The 25,299-nt window shown below is 29.5% G+C and overlaps 1 protein-coding gene across 3 annotated transcripts in view; it reads left to right on the top strand.

Annotated features, from left to right (window-relative positions):
- LOC100645631 (sodium-independent sulfate anion transporter) overlaps positions 1-25,299 on the top strand; it is a 37,584-nt gene that overhangs the window by 4,337 nt on the left and 7,948 nt on the right. For 2 of the 3 annotated variants that reach the window (XM_012310061.2, XM_003396366.4), the window contains exon 2: positions 11,924-12,256. In XM_012310061.2, coding sequence (XP_012165451.1) covers positions 12,064-12,256 — 193 coding nt within the window. In that variant the 5' untranslated portion in view covers positions 11,924-12,063. Of the gene's footprint in view, positions 1-6,111; positions 6,562-11,923; positions 12,257-25,299 lie in introns of those variants that run through there. The other variant, XM_012310060.3, reaches the window with a different exon arrangement.

The raw sequence follows: 25,299 nt of genomic DNA, 5'->3' as shown, positions 1-25,299 counted from the left end.
TTTTTACAACCTTCGTGAAATTGTTGGATCTAGGTGGAAAAGGAAATAATAGAAAACATATTAAGCAAATCTTTGGAATTCCCTTTCATAACCACAATGTTGAGAAATAGAATTCAATAATGTAAATTAACTGAAATACCGCGTTAGTTCAACTTCAATAATTAGATATCACCTCACTATTTCAGAAAATTACGCCTTTAATTAATCTATTAAATTAGTCCTATTCGTAGTTATATTAATTTATACTACCCATTCCATTTCTATCTTGCTTAATCCAAATATCTTATCTATCATTTAGAAACTGAAGAAAATTGACGTTTTATTATTTCTATCACCATCTTTGTTTTTCTTTGTTTCGTGTACAATTTACATTTAGTAATTATTTCATAACGTCCTACACAACTTTACTTAAAAAGATAGGAAAGCTAGGAAACTTGAAGTGTTTTAACATACATACATATACATGTTTAGCTATTGGAAAACTGAATATATTTATGTATCTATATAGGAAATTTAAATAAATAAAAATGTACAGAATGCACATATTATGCAAACATATACAAAATATGCAAAGCAAGATATCCATTATAATTAGTACTTGTAAGGAGAAATCTTTTTATGTTTCAGTTCCATTTCTTTAGTATTTTATACAATTTCTGTTCACAGAGGAATATAAATTTGCATAAATATTCGCAGCCTAATAATTTCATTCATCTGTTATTATACTTCTATGCTAGAAAACTAGAGAAGTGAATGTTTTGAGAAAATATTTTAACTGAAAAGGACAAGCTAACATAAATACTCACCTTGCTCTTGCAAAATAGATTATAAAACAACAGAAGTAACTAAAAGAAAAGGTCAGTGAAAAAGCATTGTCGTTTGATGGTACACGAACGCAGCCAATAATCCGTAACCGGAGACGAGAAGAAAAAGAGAAGCAAAAAGATACAAAACGTTCAGCCGCAAAGACGTAACGATGAGACCTTCGCTGGTCCAATTACCATCGTAAAATTACAAAATCGATAGGCTAACTGTTTTTCGAGCAAAACGACACAATTTATGCAACACGAAAAATCGTTTTTTAAGATACTCACCGGGCTCGTAAAATCGGATGCAAATGCATGGAAATCCTACGAATCTCTAGAATTCATTTTTCAAATCCAATTTCGAGAGTTACGATCGTTCCCGGAGGCCCGTTATCGCAAATTGCACTCCGTTGACTGTACTCACCGTAGCGAGATATTAAAGAAAATAACAAGGTATTCATACCGTGACTGATTCACAGCCGGTATATTTAAAACAATTTCACGCTCTTTTCTCTCGAGCAGATTCGAGCGGCGAATTCTCAGTCTTTAATCGCTACTTACTTAATTAAGTCTACTGTGATCTCTGAATCTTTGCTGGGGGATCGAGGAAAAAGGCATGATACCTATATTTTTGCGGATATTTTATTTTTAATTCACTCTATGACTAAAAAGGAATATTTCAATATAAAATAGCTGAAAATAAAAAGGACCTGTTAGATTCAGTCTAAGGTGTAATTATGCCCATCAGAAGTCAAACTGATCACTCTATGTTTGGACAGTTTCTCGGATTCGTTACATTACGTGATTAACGTCTACTTCTAGAAAAGTAAATTAAAGTTAAATTACTTACTTCCATGCAGTCATTTACTACAAGAGAGTGACATAAACGCTAGCAAATTGCAGAGTAAATTTAAAAAATAATGTTTCGATTTCAAGTTTCATCATCACTTTTTTCTGCTTTTCGATTTATGAAGTTGATCAGTGTAGCTTCTCGATTGTTGAAGCATTAAAAAATAATAAATAACCGGTATTTTGATATTCTGATAATAGACATTTTTTAAATTATGTAGCGGATAGAAAATTATATGTACAGCTCGAAAATGATACAGAAGGGCAATTGCAACATGTGAGCAGTCGTCAATGTATTAGATTTTAAAACTACTACTCCGTAAAAAAATGGAAAATATGATTCATCGTGCTTTCTCCCGTGGTCTTGATATATCAATTCTGCTCTTATCTCAACAAACAAAAAGACTTTTAGTGTTCTAAGAAAGTTTTTAACATAGAATGAGAAACTTAAAATGAGAAATTGAGCATACTAATAACAATCCTTTCATAAGTTGCTCAATCTTGTGATATTCTTTAACGTTAAAAAAATACTATTGGGTTGAAAATAATCGAAGGAATGCAGTAAGACTGGATGCAGTTGACGAAAAATAGTAAGAAAGTAGCTAGAAAACATTTTCTGTGCCTTCTAAGAAACAAGCCTTGATAACGCACGCATCAAAAACAAGAAGAAACGAGATACATATGTACTATCTTTCGTTCATCGACCAAAATCGTAGCCCACAATAATGAACACATTTACATGCAGGATGTGTGCAGCACGTAATTAAATCGAGTTACTCATTGCTAAACTGGTTAGGAAACTGTTTGTCCATTTAGAAAGCCAATTCGTACTTTGAGCAATAATAGATGAATTATTTAACACTTTCACGAAATTATCACCTCTGGTGCGTGGTTTATTGTGTGCGTACAAAAGAAATGTGTGTCGATGACCCACGAGGTTCTCAAGGTTCGATGGACAATTACAGTTTCGCGGAGCATGTGATTGGTTTTGACACAATAGTATTCGCTATAATAACATAACGTATAGTATTGTATGGTATGTAGTGATACAAATTTTATTCGTAATAAAAGTAATTTTATGTAACAAGAAAACTAAAAAAAAACACATACTTTTTATGTTTGACAATAAAATGTTTTAATATTTAATTTAATAGTTAAATCTTTTAATATCTTTTTATCCATTCATATTTTTATTCGTATTGTTAGACTGTGGATATTTATGTGCAAAACCAAGCTTTTTGCAAACACAGGTAAAAAATAGATCGTAGGAAAAAGAATTTTTCATCCATCAAATATTATATTGTACTCTGGATATTTTACATACCTTTTCATATCGTGTGCATTCTATGAATTATTGTATCTTTAAGTTTCTCACAAATGCATAAGTATCCTTAATCTATATGTCACTGTACCAAAGTACTTAAAGGATGCAACTTTATGGTTACACATATTTTCTTAAAGAAATGAACTAATATTGTTAATAGAATGTCATAACTCACGCGTTACATATTACCAAATTTTTTCTACGTACAACAACGCCAATAAAACAAGTGAAATTCTACGAGTAAATTTTACAAGTTAGAAATCAACTCCTGATTGACGTAAAACTGTAAAATTATAAAAACTGCTTGAGCAACAGAAAACTATAACTTATAACTTGTAATTTGTCAACTATTGTTTGCCAACTGTGTTTGACTACTATTAAGTATTACATAGTTGGTAAATTATGGTACAAGAAATCCCCGGCCATTCACCTGTCGCTACACATATGATTCCTAAGATATGTTACTGTCTTCAGCGTCTTAATATTGCAATAAGATTTTTGCGACGAACCATATCTTGTAAAATATTTATTGAAAATCTCCGTTCGTGATTTAAAGCATTTGTGCAGAGACGACGCGATTTTTTCTAATACTCCACCGTATGTTAATTATTAAGAATGCAGACTGAATTTAAACTAAGCTCATTTTGTTTCAGAAAATTCACTTAAATTAGCGAGACAGTAACAAGAAATAATTTTCAGGATTTTACATGATATTGGGTTGGCAACTAAATGATTGCGGATTTTATCATTAGGTGATATTGGCAAGATCCGTAAGCACTTAATTGCCAACTCAATAGAATCACTTTTTTAAACAGAGGAATTATGATATAACTGTAATGTGGACTCTTCAATTTATTCAGTGAAGGAACTCACGTTTACATATGTAATTACATAAAATATTAAAAATAGAATTTATTGTATTTGTTAATATATAACTTGGCATTATTTTATTTAGTTATGATAAAAAAGATCTTTTTTGCTGATATCAGTCTTGTATGGAAATCGAGAATTACTAGATAATTGCTATGAATAGAATGTTTGATGCCATTATAAATAGTAATATAATAATAAAGTTAATAATAAAAAATAAATAGAAGATAAATGGAATATTATTTAATTATTATATATGTTTATAATATAAGTATCACTCTCGTGATTTTATAAAAATTTAATCAGTAATTACTTGTATGTTGTTTCCTAGAACTATAATACATTTTCTGATAATGTTTTAATTTTTCTTCCTCGGAAAATTGTTAAGATTTTGACAAATAATCGGACTGACTTCAATTTGGAATTGCACTATGATAATTAAAACAAAATTTAAAAAACATAAAGACATGATGACATCAACAGTTGTTTTCTAGAACTGTGTTTCAATTTATCATAATCTTTTAACTTCGTTCTCGAAAAATTGTTGAAATATTGACAATTGATCGGTCAATGTTATAAAATGACTGCTTTGATGAATTGTCTTAAGCTTATCCTTTACACTACTTTAACAATGGCCGAAACAAATGAAAATCTAACGATGTTAAGTTTAAAGAATAGAATAAACGACGTAATAATTTCCAATTATCATTGTCTGTAAACAATCGCTGACATAACAAAACAGAATCCCTTTCCATTTCATTAATATCGATCACTTTTGTATTATTACTACATACTTACAATTCTTCTAATTGCTAACTGCAAAATATCAACTTTGTCATGAAAATTCCAAGGGCGTACAAGAAACAAAATTAATCATGAAATAACCAGATACGTGAGATTAAAAATGTATTCCGGTTTATCATCTTCTCACATCGTTCAAAAAGAAAAAAAATGTCTGAATAAATGTCTGCGATCGATGTCGTTTAAAACTTGTCGCGTCTAATTACCATCTAATGACCATTGATTTATTCGATCGAATGAATTCTATATTTCTTCGAGTAGATCGTAGTATTATTGCACTCGTACGCGATACTGTTGAATGCGATCGATCGAACGTAACTCTTCGATCACAAGGCAGTATACACGTAGTAGTAACACTAACGGTATCTAATTACGACGTTGACACAATTCTTGAAGCATCAAATCGTTTCATATGAATGAGCGTCCCCTTGTGCTAAAACTGTGATCATCTAATGGGAAAAACGCTCCTGTAACGTCAGCTAATCGTTCCGTAATCTGTTCATTTATTCCACCGGAGGATCGTACGTATCATCGTAAGCCAACAATTCCTTGGGCAGACGCAAATGTTCACGCGCGAAACGAAACGAAACGAAATGGCATTTTTATGTTTGGAAATGTCACGTTAGAGCAATAGTGGAAAATATGTATACGGATAAAAAGGAAATAAATGTAGTATAGATTTTAAACCTACACGATGATTAGACGATATATCTGTGGTTCTTTGGCTTTTGAATCGCGTTTCTCGCGTTTCATCAACATTCCAGCTTCTTCACTCGTTCAAGCTTGACCTGAGTATACACGTATTTAGTACTTATAAGTATATATCTATGTATCTCGCAAATGTGATAAAATTATTCATCAATTATTCATCATATTAATAAGTCTTAATATTGGGATCGCGTTGGATAGCTTGATCTTAAGATGGTTGTTCATGCTATACATGTATGAATTTTTTACTACATATATACATTCGCAGTAAATATCTCGTAACATTTATACACACTTTCTAATTGGTTCTCTATATTACCAATATAATTGTGACGGTTGTGTCTCGTTACAGTGCTAATTAAATTTCGAAATGTTTCATATTAAGATATAATATATACATAAAAGTTAGCTAAAGTAAATATAATGTTCAAATACTGTACTTATTCACTATAGAGGAAATAGACGACCATTGAAAAATGCAAATCAAAATCAATGTTAAATAAATATCCGCCTCGATTTATCAGATATCCGCTTGCATAAATTATAAGAAACAATACGATGAGAAAAGAAGAAAAAGGAAAACTCATATTCTTAGGTCAGAAATATATACGGTATATACGTGGCAATGTCAGACGACTGTCTGAAATCGTTCAGAGAAACCTCGCTCTATGGATAAAGAAGTAGCTACAGCTTCTTTGCTTACGTTCTTCTACTTCTTTTTATCAGTTTTGCCTCTAAGATGCAACGAAGAAGATTATAAACGACTGCATAGTAAAATCACCTTGTAGTTGAAGCAAAAAGAACATTTCTGACTTGCTCTCGAGTTCGTTCGCATTTCATAAAAAGTGAAATTGGATTCAATGGGATTGACATAATAAAGAGGGAATTTTTATGCGATTATGAGAAATCTAAAGACGCAACGATACAAAATGCATGGAAAATGTGCAAAGTAGTGTGTGTACTTGTTAACGATATTTATCGTTAGTGGATGAAACAGATTTCTATTTAGATTCCATTTATTTGATATTCCGGGTATAAAAATATAAATTTGCATAAGTTTTGTTGCATATGATAAGCTTATATTAATTAGAGTCGCATCCAACATATGATATATTTCGTGTGTTAAAAAAATTGCATTCGTCATGCGAATGAAGAAGTGTGTTTTTGTGAAAAGTTATTAGATATAGCGGAATTTCAAGACAGGTAGGATATGAATGTTTGATGCGAAGTAGAATGTCATTTCATGCTGCATATATTATAATTTAAATGAAACGTCGTATTCTTGGTACGAAGTCCTCGCACGTTCCTTTATTTATTCGACAAAACATGAAACTTATTAACATGGAACAATTAAATTTTCAGAATCATTTTTTCAAAAGCAGACCATGTATTTGACCATGTAGTTTGCGAGTTACTTGAGAAGCGTTTTCCCGTCTGCTAAATGAAACGATATTTGCAAAATGAAAACAATCGAATATTGCAACAATCTTTATTTTATTCGCATATTTTTATTAAGTCATTTTATATTTCATATTTTAATCTAATGCACGAACGCAACAATTGCTATAAGAAAATAATTTGCTTCCAATGCAGTGGTATAGAATACGTAAAGACGTAATACTAATATACTACGTGATACTGCAATAAGTAAATAAAAATAAATTTTAATATATGTGTATACGTAACTTCCTATTCCGTTTCAAAGACATAAAGAATCGTTTCGCATATTGATTGGTGTTATTCGCGACCTTGGACTTTTTTTTTCAAGAATCGCGATGAACATATAAAATAGTAATCATGAGAGATTGTTGTTATTAAAATATTAAAAATTGTTCCTGAAAAAGCGAGTAAATGTTGCAACTTCGTTAAGAAGTAGAACTACCTAACCGCCACGTGTTTTCTTCTCTGTTTTTTCATCTGTGACCATAACTTTATGATTATGTGGTAGCGCATACGATCAGAAATGCTGAATAAGAATCATAATTACAAAACTTCATAAAAAAGACGAAAAATACCTGACGCAAAGAACAACTTAGAAAAAGCTGTGTCTATGCGGTCGTTGAATAAGATCTGAAACGATCTAGAAAAATCTAGAATCTTCGAGTAGTTTCATAGTGCAAATCTATTTTGGTCCAAAATTTAATATCGTTGCCGCTGTTCAAGACGCTGCGTGCCGTTAAAATATTTTCAATTCGTACAACGATGTACAAATAAGTAATAGACGAAGAAGGTATTATAATTCATTCTAATAATTTTCCGTGTGATGCAAATAATTATTGCTTAAATAAACAAATTTATCGCTAAGAATCAGTCATATCTTCTTACGATTTGTAACCGATTGTGATGGTATAAAAAGCGCGTTGGTTGCGATACAAATATTTTGAACACGTAACAATCGCAACTATTGGTACTGCCATTGCGCATTTACACCATAAAATTTACGGTCGTGTAAATATGATTATTCTGTTGAAATCGATAGGTCCGAATACGAAGATGTTTTTTTTTTGGAAAACCGCCCATCGAAATCGTTCAATCCCTTCATATCGAAAGACGAAATATCTCGCCACGCAATATCCTTTGTGATACGCTCTGGATGAGATATCTTGCAACAGAATGTCGTTTATGCGATGCTTTGCACAAGATATCCCGCGACGCAATATTCTTCATATGATACTTTGAGCGAAATAACTCGCACGGGGATTCGGAATGTTAAATAAAGAAAATGTTTTATTTTGACAAGCAAATGATTTTAGTTTTCTGTTATATGACACAGTACAAAGTGTGGTATTATATACAATGCCAGGATACAATGACCGATGAGCGACATCCATATATTAGCTTGTCCTAAAAGTTTCTTTCGTTTTAAAAGAAAATAATAGATGCACAACATTTTTTGTTTTAATGCAAACGAAACGTGTTCTACGATAGCTAGAAGACGATCGAAGATAAAGATCACAACATCTGACATATTAGGTTTCATGTTTGTATCAACATAGCCAGATAAACCAGCTGCATGCAGATAACGAAGGACATTTTTAGGACAACCTAATAAATAGAATGCGCCGTATAAACAACATTGAGTTGTAAAAATATTTCGCCCAAAGCTTATAATAAATGACATTACGTGGCAACGTATATTTTGTCCTGATGCGAAGGAACTAATGACCAAAGTACTAATACACAAGATAGAAGATAGTTGGTACTTCACTGAGAATATGATAATGAGTGATAATAATGATGACTGTGATACACAATTCTGCTTACCTAACTTAGGGATTTGTTACTGATTATCAAAATTAATAAAAATTATTCATGCATACTGAATACTGATTTTGAACGATTTTATCCTTATTTGTGGTGCCTTCAGTTTATATTTTAAAGATAATCTAATATTTCAGAAATGATTGAATTTGATATATCCTTGGTATATCTTAATTATAAAATTGATTACTTTTTAATTATTTATTAAATTTACTAGTTATTTTAATATATCTTCATTATTAAGTTTAATATATTATAATTAATATAATAAATATGTATGATTCTAGAAATAATTATAGCTTAGAGAATATAATTTTATTTTATTTTCGGTCAATCTTCTGTTCAATCAATCGATTAATGGATAGAACATTTTTGACAAATATCACTCGCATAAGGAATAATTAATCATAATTTCGAGCCATTAAACTATGCTAATACAAGTAAGTACATATTACAACGAACGACATCGAGCATCAATAATTCCCCGTTTTAATTTTATCTCTATCACAATGACATCACATTTCTATTGTTTCTTCGAGAAGTATCATTTTTCACTTAGGATACGCTAATCAAAAGAAACAGATAGACCAATTTATTACGATAACCGGTTATGCAATATATCAGTTATACGACATATGAAGTTATAATAATTACAGAATGGCAAACGTATTATGTGTTATTTACACATTATTTTTTATCTGTGTCATACAGAAATTACAAAAACATTATACTGGTAGATCGAGTATCACTCGAATATGCCTGATGTAATGCTAAATTCGTTCGACATTACGCGTAAAGTTTGTAATATTAATTTGAATTTTTTATTTTCAACTTTGATTCTACGTTTCTAGAAGTCGGTGAATTAAGTCAAAAGAAAACGATTCAAGATTTCGATCATAATATCTCCAACGCATGTACATATCTATGCAACATTATTTTATTTCGCATCATATCTTGTTAGCGAAGGTAAAATTAATGTTTAAATAGCTTTTTGCGCAATCGATTCTTCGATGAATGAAATACCAGTCGAGACTTGAGAAACTTCATAATGTCGTATCAATATAGTTGGTAAATCGTTTTGACATTGATACTGCTGACTTAACATAAATATGATATTATAGTATTCTATCACTAAAAATAAAATAGTAGCAACGTAATATACTTTAGAAAGATTTTAGTTAAGCGTAACTATTGATACAGCCCAATTTACGTTCTTTACAAGTTTCTGTAGAAATTTGTTTACGTTATTAGATTATATTTTATTTATGTACTCTTTCGGTATTAATATGTAGCTGCAGCTTATAGTTAATTATTTCGTACAAGCTAACCCATTTTTTTTTCTTTTTCTTTACTGTTTTAAGTAAGTTATTAATGTAATTACTAGTGACATCATCTCCTGTATGATACACCGTACATGGTACGGTGAAGCATTATGTATGAATTTATTTATATTATACGTTATTATGGTTTTCGTCTGCAAAAGCTCTTATAGCCACTAGATTACAATGGACGGTGTTATATAATCTGTTCAAGCAGTTCAGTTTTATAATCAGTCAATGTATGATTATTCTTATAAAAAGCAATTTTCTATTGATTCTTTTTATAAGAAATAATATCTTATTTCTTTTTTCTCTTTATTTATTAAAAAAAAATATATTTTTCTTACAAAGGAATTAATAGAAAATTGTTTACTGCGGTAAAACTTTTTAATTTTTAAAAAAATCGATAAAACTAGCTTAACTAATAACGCGATAATGTAATAGTAATAACCTTAACACTATGTCTAATTTTGCTTTTACGTTTTGTACAATTATGTAAGGTTACACAGAATTGGAGATAGTTGAACATATTGGGTTGGCAACTAAGTGATTGCGGATTTTGCCATTAGATGGTATTGACAAAATCCGCAATCACTTAGTTGCCAACTCAATAGTTGAGTTAGATACAAAGCTGAATATGTAATTATTAGGCTATAGATTTCTATACATTTATGGGAAATTTAAGTATGCCAAAATACATAACTTGCACGTAATCTGTAAAAATATGTAAGTACTCAAGGTACAGTGTTCGTGATCGCTATAATAATTAATAACTATAACAAACCGTCGTTTTCATCTTAACTGTTTTCGCGAAGATATGAATTTGCATAAATATTCACAATCTAACAATTATATGAAGAATTAAAAATTGTTGGTAGCGTGAGTTTAAAATTGCAATATTTTGCCATTACTGACCCAGAAAAGAGAAACAAATCGTAGATAAAAATGTTAGATTTTCGATAAAAAGTAAATCACTGATCGTGTGCAAAAATGCGTAGAAAGAATTGTATTGCGCATACTATACTTCATGGAATTGTTACTGCGAAAGTTATATTTGTATCGATTTTCGTAAAGCATGTTACGAAATGTTTGTGAGCCAGCGAAATTTTACGCGGCTTGTGTATTTTATACTCTTGAGAAATGCACTGGCATAATTATTATTTTTGCGATTACATTTAGCTTTGCATTATGCTCGCTATAATTGCTAAAAAAAATATCATAATCCGAGCCATTTACAATTTCTCTAACTCTGACTAGTCTCTGATTCAATTATTCGTGTTTGTATAATAAAAAGCTAATTCTGTTAATTAATTATTGGCTGAATGAAAAAATCAATTAACAACTAATTTAATTATTTTATTAAATTAAGACATCCAAGTATTTTAAAAAGTCAGAATATTAATATCGCGTATTGAACCATTGGAACGAACTAAAAATTCCCAGTATAAGATAAATACCATAATTTCTTCGTTACAATAAATTTAAAGAATTAATTAGATGATATTCTGTAAAGTCAAATGTATACAACCTTACACAGTGCATCGTTTTTATCATCATATAGTAATAAAAGAAACTTTATTATGTTAACTGTAGTAATTGTAATTATTCCATTTGTTACTACTTCGAGCGAAATTCTCTTAATAATTTAAACGAAAAAGAAATATCGAAAGCTATTCTACTCGTGCTATTCTGTTCTAGCTATTCTATTCTACTATTTTAACTTTGAAAAACAATCGATTAAAAAACGCAAAAAGGGTCCAGAGGAACGAAAATAAAGTTACATGAGACAAAGGAAAAAAGCGTTGCAGTGTGAAAATAGATATCCTTGAATCGAATCGTATACGACGAAATTCAACTTGGCAAAATGTGCAAAAAACAATGCAAAGAACCGACAAGAAAAAGCGATCTTAGAAAGCGAATAAAAAGAAAATCTAACGGTACGACGACAAGGGCGATGAATTAATTAGATGTTTTTATTTTTTTAGGGTCGCCACACGTACGAACTCAACAATGGAGTGTCTTTGAGCACCACTCGTGCAATTCAGCTTCCCTTATACATCGATATCTGCCGGAGAAATCATAAAATTGGCGAACTCTCTTCAGCATAGAAAAACTACTCGCAAACATGTCCAGGTATAGCGTCCAAGAGTACGACCTCGAAACTGGAAAGCAAGTCCGGTTAACCGGATACAGCAATGCTGCCTTCGAAGATCCATTTCGAAGCAACAACAACGATTTTGATCAGACTGCTGAACTAGAAAACAGGCTTAGCAATGTCCACGTCTCGAGCCAGGATGACAAAGATATGAATAATGATGGTAAGTTTGTGTAATTTATTCCTTTATGACTATAAATCGACATTACGTTGTACGAATATATGGAAAACGTTAGTAGACGGTGGATATTTATACGAATCAATATTTTCATAAATACAGCCAAGGAAGTAGGACGTACAGCGAAGATTTGTTTATCGCGACGAATTTAAATATTCCAACGAATACTGTTATTTTGTATATTTTATATATTCTTGCATCTTATATGTATTTTCTATGCTATTGCCAGCTTAAATCTTCCGTGAATGCATCAAAATCCACGGTCTATGTAGAATGGAGCGAAAATCAATCCTCACGATTTTTCAAACACTTCCGACAGTCGGACAGGAAAATGTATGGAACGAAAGTTAATCAGCTTCCAATCGACTACAAACTGCGATACTAGGAGTTCCGAACAATGTTTTACTTCCATAGAAAATCGAGGTTACCTCTATTTTTGAAAATGAAGCAATACATTTTTTATACAACGTTTGAAGCATTTTTTTTAATTCTATGCGAAAAGATATTGATATACTTAATTGGAAAAATGACTAATTTAAAGGATATTTTAACTTTGATATTGTGAAACTTGTGGTATGGAAGACAAAGAAAGATATAGCATAGTAATTTTTGGTTTTATGTTTTACTTGTCTCTCATAGGATAAATTTTACAACGTTAAAGTTAAAATATCTTTTAAACTAATTATTTTTCGACTCAAGTACCTTCATACTTTTTTACAGAATTAAAAAATGCATCGAATGGTGTATGAAGGAACGTATTATTCCATTTAAAAAAATAGCGATGACCTTGACTTTTTATCGAAGCAAAATCTTCTTTGAAATTCATAGCATTGCAATTTATAGCCGATTGAAAACTAATTAACTTTTTTTCGAAACATTTTTTTGTCCAACTATTGGAACTATTTAAAAAATCGTGGGAATTGATTTTCTCATCACGCTGTATATTAGACTTGTGAATTTCAATTTGCGTATAGCAACGTTTGAAAGAATCGCAGTGATTATTTTATATAATTGCAATTGGAATGATTGCAGTAATAAGGAAGTAGCTACACCTGCTAGTAATTTGAATCGAGTAGATCAAAAATCAATCAAAGTTGAATCACATTTTTAAATGTGCTCTAAATTCATATTTGTTTAATTCTAAGGCAATTGAAATCTCTATATAGAGATTACTTTGCAAAACATTATAAGTCACCTACTATTCTCAGTAAAAAATTTGTGTACTTTTGGATATGAAACCTATATTTTTCTCTCTCTCCCAATAAATACGATTTAAACATTGGATTATTCTGCTTATCGTTACAAATCCTGTAATTATTTTTATAATGAATTTTAACACGAAGATTTTCAATTTTACTTTCTTCCAACGTGATTACATTGAAATACCCCACTTATGCGAATTAAATTAGATAACTTAATCCATATAGATCAAAATTTCTACAGGATGTTACTTAGAGTATTATAACGCTATCCTTTTATTCGAAATTTAAATTGCAAGCAACAATTAAATTGCTGTTAATACTGTTAGTTCTCAAAAAACTGATTCATTTGAAAGAATTAATTTAAAAATCTTAAAATATAGCAAAATTTACATTCTTTCGGAAGAATTGCAGACATATCTTTATATTCGTTAAATTAGCGGCTATTTAAAAAATATAATACAACTTTAATACAAATATAATAAATATAACAATATTAAAATATAATATAACGCCCCAGGCGAAAACATGAAGTTTTAATTGCTGTCTATTTAGCTTTTTCATACTAAAATTATTAGCTCTGAACAGTCATATAAAATTATTTCTGAACAGTATACACCAACAGAGCATAGATTCATTTTTTAAAATGCTTTTTCACGCCAATTACAAAGACAATTTTTCATTTGATTTGTTTGTGTTCTCGTTTCTTGTGTTTTCCTTTCATATCATAAACTGTTGTTTTGCATTGCAAGAAAAATGTATTGAATTGTCTGAAATTTCCTAACGATCGAACACCCAAGACGGGAACTCTTGTATAACGCAATTTTTAAAGTACAGCAAAATATGTAAATTCGCATTTTTGTACAAATCTTTATACCGATATAATCCAATGAAATTTGATTTTGCATAATTACAACGGTTATTAAATTTTGATTTACATTGTCCCTTTGACATATTAAAACAATTAATATCTAAATGCTATTTTTTTTTTTTAATTAAGTACTTTAACTGCCATTATTCGTAATTGAAATTTTTAATATTTTATTATACAGAATGCGAATGAGTTTATTTTGTATTTATAATTAGGTTTTAAACTATAGAGTATTTCATGAGTATAACTATCTTTTCTACTTTGAGCCACATTCTTCTTAGAGCCTATTTTATAATACTTTGAAAGTGTCTGATATACACATTCTCCTTAATGTTACGCTTTGACTGAAAATGAAATAGTGGAAAACTTCAAGCATCAATATTTATCGAAATAAGATGATTCAGAATAATTTATGGTAATCTATACCAGATCTATAATTTTTAAAATGTATGATAGAAATATATAATCGGGAATTATGTCCACGATATTAATTTTAAATTCATCGAACTTTCGATTATCTGTGTACTAATTCGCATATAATACTTTATTTAATTATTCTACTTCGTCCGGAAATTTTATTCGGATAATAAATAACGGTAGTACATATTACCAATTTATCAGACTAAATTAAATCATTGAACTAAATCAATCTTCTAAAGAATATGCTGGGTTGGAAAATTTGGAATCAATTTTCTCTTACGTCGTATCGTACCGTGATAGTAATATTTATTAAACATTTTTATTAATAATTTATTCGTCAAAATGCTTCGCTATTTTATAGTCGCTTTTGTTACGCCTCTTGCTAAGAGGTAACAATATTTAATGAAAATTGCAGTGTATTACATTCTTTTATGATTATATAATTTATTATCCTGAATAAAATTCTCAAGGTAAAGAAAAATATAGGTATCAAACGCTTTAATCTAACTGAAGGAAAATGATTTTATATGGCTGTTTGAACAAGAAATTGGAATGAAATTAAAATTACGATGAAACGCGATAACATTGAACATATAAAATATTTTTAAAAATTCATGAACGTGAAAATCAATCGTACTAGTGTAATACTATCTAAATATATATAACTCGTGTAATATTAAATAATACATGCAATTCTAAGCATTAAAAGATATAGATATCTCAGATGCATCTCATGAATGAAGAATGAAAATATTTTTCTAATCAACAGGTGATCCGCAGACATTTTATAAATTGATCAATTATTTGATCAATTGGCTGCATTGATTAATTAAATGGATTAGCTTGTTGTATAGCTTTGACACAAGCCTTTATCTTCATTATCTCACAAAGTATTTATAGTCTTGAAATTATTCATCGACTGGGAACTAAATTTTTATCTAGGATGAAACCAACGACAAGCACTAAAATATATTCTCTAAGATACCGTTATTTCAGTATATATATACGTTTACATATTTATAATCATTAGCTACAACCATAAAAACTGGCATTGGATTTAATGGTGTCTAATTTGAATGAAAATTCGATTTGCAAATATACACAAGGTTTACGACACTTTTGATCTTGAAATTATTCGAATGAAACTATAATAATTATTCGTTCGCCAAAGTTGCAAATTATTCCCGTTACTTCTACTTAGGAAATGACTAAACTACAATAAAATTAGTCACTGAAACTGTAAATATAACAGTGTTTTATAATGCTATTATTCTCTTCGTAACTAATATCTTTTTTAAATATCATTACAGTACTATCTGTTATATAATAATATCTTTATTCTACCTTTTTATTTGATTTTATTATTTTTCTAATAATAATAACATTTTCATTCTTCCTTATTCTTTCACTCTTGGTATGTGTAAAAAATATCATATTGCTGCTAAAACAAAGTATTCGCTTTTTTCTCGAACTACAGACATGTTCTTGTAATCTTTCTTATTAACAAGGATCTTTTAATGCCCAAACTCGATCCATCTCAGTCTGTATATAACGTCCAACTGAATATTATAAATCTGTTGCCTGATAATCTCAGTTCTATCGAAGAAAAACTACACAACGCGTGACGTGAGTAAATAATAGGACAGATTACAGATCAATGGAACGAGATAAATCTCTGTCAGAAATGCAATGGAGGATTATTCCGAAGCATGTACTTACACAAATCTAATAGTGTTTAACAGCTGAAACTCATACTGAATTCTATTGGATTGGCAACTAAGTTATTGCGGATTTTGTCCATATCACCTAATGACAAAATCCGCAATCACTTAGTTGCCAACCCAATATGATCGAGTAAAAAATGTTATATAAACATAGAGGTCGTTTAAAACTTTATTAAAAAGTTATAGTAAAAATACAAGACGTGAAGAGAATAATACTTCGAACTCTAATATTACAAATTTTCTACTGCTAGATCACACTTTAATATTAATTCCCCTTCTATAAAAAATAACTCTGCTATTAAATATTAAATTAAATTAATATTAAAATTTTTTAAACAAACTAATCTTTCCTAAAGATTATAAAACTCAGCCTATGGTTTCAGCTGAGACGCTAACAAGCAATGGTTGATCGAACACTTGTAAACAATTAATTAAAAAAGATATATTTCAAACTTTACGACATTGGACTTTTATACAGTGGCTCAGTTAAAGTATTCGAATACTTATCATAGAAAACTTTCATGTATATATATATATATATATGGTAAAATAATAATATATACAGCATAAATAACCATCTTAAATTTATAATAAATGTTAAAGAATATCGATGAATATCAAAGCTTGTTAGTATAATGGATAATTGACTGTTTAAATACTTTTGCAATCTCTGCGAAATACATATATATTGTATACATACTTACATCAAATATTCTGTGCTTTTATGTACATTTTCAGATTTACCTCAAATTTTGCCAATATAATCATGATCGTCGAATTTCATTGCTTCGATGTTAATGACATTCCAAAATGTCTCGTACAACACACGTAATATATTTATAAACCGTAATATTTTTACAAGTGTTTGAATACTTCCGTGAGCTATTGTACGTGAGTAATTTTGCAAAATAAAGATATATGAAACAAGTATTAAAACCTATAGTGCATTAATGCAAAGAATTGATTTATTGGAATAAAACGAAATGAAAATGTGATTTCTGTATTAATAAGTTCAATTTTTTAGTTTTCTACTATCGAAATACGATATTAAACAGCCAATTATTATAATCTATTGAAGTTTTATAGCATAATGATCGCAAGCTCGTTACTGTACGCCAATTTCGTATTTCTGCTATAAACATTTAATAAAACTTTAACACACTAACACGTTCACGCGTTCACTGTGCTTTTATGCTACTATTGGATTGGTAACTAAGTGATTGCGGATTTTGTCATTAGGTGATATTGACAAAATCCGCAATCGCTTAGTTGCCAACTCGATACATACTCTACGTATGTGTTTGACATGAATTATTATGCCCTTTCTCCTTGCAACTTAAATTATTGTATACTTATTCATAATACTATAATTATTATATAATATATATAGTGTAATATATTATATTATATATATTACCTGCGCCTAAACCTTATTCTAATAAATAGCATAAATAACATTTTCTATATATCCATACATATATCCACAGGATACACTGTCAGAGTTTTGATTAAGAACATTGAAACACCCTATATAAGATTAAATTTTCCAATCAGCGGATCATATGCGCATATCATAAAAGTCCCCGTTCAACAGTCGCAAGAGTATCAATAACGATCCGACAGCTTAACGCGTGATTACATCAATTACACTGAAATACTAGCGTCAATTCTTTCGTATGATATAATGACTGCGATTACACACTTATCGGTTCAACTAAGAAAACCGCATTTTGTAGTATCAACTAACGACGTGATCTGCAAAAATTGTGAGAACAAAATCAATTTTACGATGTTGTGCGGTAAACTTGCAACGGTGTATTAACTCATAAACAGGAAGTACGCGGGAATAGACGCGGAGAAACATGTCGTTAATGCGAAAGGAGAATTCCTAAGAGATTGAAAAGGGAGAAAAGAATATTTCATACGTTCACTTTTGCGGTTGAGCAGATGCATTTGACTCATAATACTAACCGTATGCATAAATTAATAATGAGAAATTATTTCAAGGCGCGGGTTCTTTGAGTTTTCTGACTCATTTCGTGACCATTTGTGAGAGAATGACGCGTATGAAAGACTATCACGTATTTACCGAGGTTGCGTTGATACTCGATACGTGTAACTGCAATTATCGTCTCGGTTGAATCAACTACGATTTGCATGTTTTTCGTACGACAGATTTTATTCTTTGATTCTTTCTTATTTCGTGCTTTCTTTCACTTTAATCAACGCCATATGAGTTAGGAGTTACAAAGCTAACGTATTCATAGGTGTTAAATCTCATGTTACTATTTGCCTGCCACTGTGAATATTTCACTTTATTTTGATATTCTACTCATTCTAAATAGTCTATTTAATAACAATTATTGGTTCCTACTTTGTAAATCAAAATGAGGTATTTATAATCGATTGTTTACTTTCGTAAGAAAACGAAAGTTTAGTTACATAGGCTTGATTTATTTATATCTCATACAAATTTACATTGCACGTAGGATACGAGTACGTATCAATAGAACTATATTAATTTATATCAATTTATAATTATTATAATTAATTATATATAATACAATACTTAATTATATTATATATAATACAATTATATATATATATATATTAGGTCATCCCATAAGTTCGTGCCGACTTTTGTGTATACATTTCATGTGTCGATTTATAAACATACGGCGATAAGGGACCAATGCACTCAAAAATGGGAAGAAGTTGTACAACGAGAGGGGGATTACATTTTTTCATGAAACTGAAAGGTATGTAAACAATCTTAACATATATAACCGCTCGAAAAACGGAACGAACTTATGGGATGACCTAATAATACAGTAATTAATATATACAATAATTTACGTTAATTCGTATAATATAATCTATTATTTCTTATATTTTCTTTGTTTTTATATGAAACAAGTGCAATATGGAAAAATCTTATTAGAGAGAAGTAAAGTATCATAAGTAAATTATCCGATGCAATTTTTTTATAAACGAAGAAGCTAAAAATGTTTTAAAATCATGATATCTGGAAAAATGGAATCTTACAATTTGCATACGTAAGTGTCCCTTACATTTAATATCTTCTGTCGCACAAAGCCAATTTTACTCATGAGCTAAGAAATAGCAACACATATGTATTATGAATCAAGCAGATGTTCGAAATGTTAGTCTATAATTTCTATTAGTCCCATCCTGTATACATGTAAATCTTATCATTAGATAGGTATTATTTAAATTCATTATTCATTTACATATATTTTTACAAAGTAAAGTTTTATTATTTGCAAAGTATCCAGATAAATGTCAGTGACATTTAGATATACATGTCGTACAATAAAGTTAATGTTAAGTAATTTTGTATTAAGTGTAGGATTATAATATGGACATTAGCATACGCATACGGAAAAATCTTGGTTGGTTTAGTCGCGTGTGTAAGTTATTTAAAACAGTTTACTAAACAATTTGTTATTTACCGGATATTTCGTAATTTGTTTTCTAACATCGCGGAACAGCTATTTGTGACGTAACTTTTTAACTTGTGCTAACACCACGATAGTATTATTGACATTATGAAGAAAAGTATTCGCATAAATAAAAGCTGGACAACAGAAATTCTTAAAGAATCTATGCTATTTATATGGGTAGAAATTGACATAGAAATTGATAGAGATAGACAAAAATTAGGAAGAAAAGTATTTATATATGTAGATAAAAACTGAACAAGAAAGTCATGACAGATTAAAGCAAGAAATTAGCGCGATCACTGCTAATCGAATTTTCATTACTAGACTACAAACCTTTAAGTAATTTTATATTTTTATGAACGTAACATGTACTTAAGTGGAGATTTGTAAATTATTACACTTGTATAACAAGTATTTTGTTTGTTTCGTCTATTTCTGAATATTACATTTTTTCACTCTAAAATTCCTCACAAATACATAAACAATAAAAAATGTTTTTCTATTGGTTCTTCGGGATTCGATAATATTCTCAATAGTACGTTGCACTTCGTTGCAAATAATTCGATTCACTTCTTCAGGGCAGACCTGAACTGGAATATTCACTTCATTCATGTCGAAGTAAAGCGTAACGTACTAAAAACACGATGAAAATCCGAACAGTCACAGATATTTCATCTAATTAATCATCGTGGAAGCATAAAATCTAAAATATTTTTATATCAAGTCCACACCTATATTACCAAAGCTTCACGTATGATGATGAAAATATTTTTATATCAAGTCTGTTGCTATATCATACAGTTTTACGTATGAAGACCATACGAAGAATATATGACAAGTCTATTTTTGTTGGTTTTCTGGCTGTTACATGACTCGATGGCTAGAAAAAAGTACTTTAATGTTCCAAGACATAAACTTTTTAAAAACAAGCGATATATCCACAGTGTTTTGCAAAAAACGAATAATACTAGCTTAATTGTTGTCTTAGTTCGATATAATTAATATTAGCCTGCGTAAAATAAAATAACGTTATTAATGTTCGACAAAATGACAAAATATATATACATACAATCTGAAAATCTTTTATAATGAATCTTTAAATCGTTTTTCTACGAAAAAGAGGGAACGTAACTCATCGTAATTTTCACCTGTCGTCGTCGTATGTATTTTATATAAATTATTACTTGAATTAGTACGAAATATTAATTCGAAAAAGCTAACATGAATTATTATAAAACTCTTTCTCAATGTTTCATAATTTTTATTTTTCCACCTGCGTTGAAGTCAATATTATTCACACATCGTACACATGCCGATTCGAATACGAGACAAACGTAATGAACGATTTAAAACATGCAATTGTCGAAGTATCGCTGACAAAGCCAATAAATTTCTCAAAAGAAATCCGTGATAACAGTATGTAAAACAAGATATATATCTTTTGACAAAAAGAAAAAAAATACAGTTTCACTAGCATTGTTAGCATCCTTTCAGACAGAAGATTTGCATGTTAAAGCGCGTACGTAAGCACGTGATTGTTACCGCAGATAATTTATCAGATTGATCGTTATCGGTGCCGGTATTTTGTCTTAATTTATTCCTGTCTTCGTACACTTCGTTGAGAATTTATGAACTGTATTTTCCTTTTCACGTGCCAAGCATTGACCAAATTAAGAAATTCACGCTACCTTCTACGTACCAGACGACTCACGTGTTTAACTTGTACGAAAAAGGAGGACGTATATATATATTCGGAGATCATCGTGTTATCGCATTCCACAAATCATAGAATTAATTCGCCAAAAATTGTACGATTTGAGAAAGCTTGGCGCCTGATAAATTTAGAAATACGATGTTAAAAGTGTGCGAATTGACGAGAAAGAGACGATAGAAACGATGTTGCAATAAGAAAAAGTAATTGCGATTGAGATTAATTTTTGTCAATGTTAAACATTTAACACCGGTATAGTTTATAACTTCAATTTCCATTTGCTGGATTTTTCGATAATGCGCGTGCAATTATTTGAATAGATTTTCTTAAAATATTTAACGATAAAAGATTATACAAAGGAATTCACATTTATCATATAACCATATCCTAACGAGTTAATAAATGCTATAATTCACATATAATTATTCGATTAATCGTTTGTTCACTAATTTAGATAAGTTATTTCGAAAATAACTACATAATCTGCTCATTATTTGATCGACACTTTAGATGTGTTTAGAAGTGTGTTTGTTGTATATATGAAAATTTCAGGGAAACGTGATAAGTCAAATTGTTTAGTATATTTTTCAGAAGAGCAATTTTAAAATTCAACACCGTGTTATATCAAAATAAACTATAATACATTGTCTTCTTATTTTGTTTTAGAGTTGAACATGCGCATTGTTTCTCGCTCTTCATGGTCTTAAAAATATTCCTTATCGTAATATTAAAATATCGAAGATATTAAAATGTTGCTTTCTTTAATAATCGTATCTTTGATTTTTATAAAATTCCGACAACTTATAAGCTATTCTTATGAGGCTTATATTTTTGAACCTAAAAGATTATTTTCATTCTCAACCATGTCACTCCTTAGTCATAGAATGACATTAAAATCAAAAAATAAACAAAGATGTGCTTACTATATTTCTTTTCTCTGCGAACGCGATAGAATAGTGCAAATTATTAAGCATAAATATTCATTTGGACTAGGAATTTTTCTATGACTATAACTTCTTGATTGAAATTTCCTTGACAACATTTCGACTTCTAAGAAAACATCTTGTGGTAAATAACCAACGTATAGTAATCGCAATTTCATGCTCGATGTTTCACATGCTATGTAACCAACTCGTGATTGAAATTTAATAGTTCCAGAAAAATGTTTCTATTTTTCATTTCATTCTTTAATATGACAAAGATGTTTATCTATATTTTTATGTATCTACATTTTTACGAGCTCGATTAAATATCCCAGCCAGATAATTGATAATGAATTGTTATACGTTAGAAATTTATTGAAAGATCATTGTAAAAATGTCAAGAACAACTTATCAAGAAATAATAACGGACAAAGTGCTCACAAGTCGCAAAAGTGACGAAGAAACGATTTAATTGGAAATATACGTCGATATCTTTTGAGAAGAGAAAATTTTATTTCTCGTCATTTGAGCTATCCGATATTATAGTTAGCAAAACTAACGTTAAGCAAGAAAAATATTCTTTGATATACTTTTCAGGTACGATAGAAATGAAAGAAGATCAGAATCAATTTAGCTAAATTGCTAATCTTCCGTGAATAAAATAATCCTTAAAATAATCCATTAAACGAATGTCTCAGATATCACAAACATTACGATAATTTTACTTTCATGATTGTAAATTTTCAAATTACAAATTTTGTTTAATTTTCAATTAGACTAAGGAATAGGTCCAGGATTGAATTTTTTTTTATGAAAATTCCTCACAACTCCATCAAAGAATTAATGCGTTTCTATTTCACCGAACAAGTTAAGGTTTAAATATTTTGTTGTATAAATATACTGTTTAACACCCCGATGAAGGATTTCCATCTTTTCTACACACTAAACGCAGTAACAAATTTTTTACAATTTTATTACTATTTAATAATAAACATAGAGTATATTATTTTTGCGAATGTTCATTTAAATTTATATTTTTACGAACATAACTAAAAAAGATGGTGCTTAAATAGAGGTTCATTTTACTTGCCAAAAACTATAACGCGTGTTTCATCTACGATATTTCATATATCTTTGTATATTGTATGCTAATTGAAATATTCCATATATTTTTGTACATCGTACGCATTTTTTCGTCCTTAAGTTTCGTATAAATGTATGACATACCAAGGTCTAGTGATAATTAAAACATTTATTCCTCTTCGTCCGTTTCAATTAAAAAAAAAAAAAAAAGAAGAAGAAACTCGTTGTAAATCTAAGTCTAAGTAAAGTAATAGAATATTTGTATTAGAAACACACTACATATAGATCGAACACAACAACTTACCTTCTTCTCTATTGATTTCCTTAAGTTGTTATTCGAATTAAAACTGAAGACAACGAAAGAATAATTGTGAATCCGATGAAGTTCGAATTAACGTAAGGAGTATAATGTCAATTGCATGGAAATCAATTTTTAAAGCAATTTATTTCCCGCAAACATCACGTGCTACCGTGTAAAACCAGTTAAACCAGTCTAACTTCACTTTTGGACGTAATTATCACCAGTTAGCCAGTACCAACGGTAGCCTGTATACTTGTATGCATTATGGTAATCTTAATATGTATGTAGATGCCTCGTGATTGCAATTTTTATTTCACCTTTACTTTTTTCTATTTTGATTCCAATCATAGTACTTTCTATACTCACTCCTTCAAAAGGTCGTCACATGATCCGAAGAATTTACATCTCCATCCGGAATTCCACACAGATGTTAACCATTTCTATACGTTTAATTGTTGTTTACTCACGATTAATTGACAGTTGACTGTGCAATAATGTTCATTAGTCAAACATCTGCAGGCCTTATTAGTCTGTTATTATGTTAATAAAAATGCCAATGTTTATACATTTATAAAAATAAAATATTTTTGCACTTATTGTTAGCATTTATCGTAACATATTCAGTGATTTCAGACAATTTCAATGCACCAAGTAAGTTAAAGTAAAGGAATATTAACGTCGGAATTATAAATATCAAATATAGTTAAATATAAATTTATAAATTGAAAAGGAAATTACTAACGTACAGATTGTACTCTGTACAATGTAACAAAATAATGGAATATTTGTATTAGAAACATAATACATATAGATTGAACACAACAACTTACCTTCTTCTCCATTTATTTCCCTAAATTGTTTAAACATATAATTTTATATTTATTTGAAGGTTTATATCACGTTATATTTACAAATAATTACCTTTTGCATTAAGCGTACAATTTAATTAACCATTCTTGTGCTCATTCTCTTGCTTGTCATACAAAACAATAAAAATATATTAATAAAGATCTAGAACAGTCGAACGGAGAATAAATCTTTTTTTGCAAACATTCCTGAGCGATGCGTAGTTCGATGCGACGTCTTTTGCTATGTAGAACGGCGTTTAAATACTATATCAACATCTATACTTTCGAGAGAAGCAACACTTAACTAACAAGCTAAGCTTTTCGGTAAACATTGTACTTTCTTAATAGAAAAATAAATTAGTTAATCTTAAATGGCTCAAAATTTAAAATTAAGATAAATTCGATGCGGTTTTTATCATTAACATACAGCACTGGTATTTATATTTTAACAAAAGAAATTTTTCTATGAAATTTTTATGGTAAT

The sequence above is a fragment of the Bombus terrestris genome, chromosome 7 (genome assembly GCF_910591885.1).
Source record: "Bombus terrestris chromosome 7, iyBomTerr1.2, whole genome shotgun sequence".
Classification (NCBI taxonomy): Eukaryota; Metazoa; Arthropoda; class Insecta; order Hymenoptera; family Apidae; genus Bombus; species Bombus terrestris.
The sequence above is the reverse complement of the archived record's forward strand: the minus strand, read 5'-3'. Positions and strand labels throughout refer to the sequence as shown.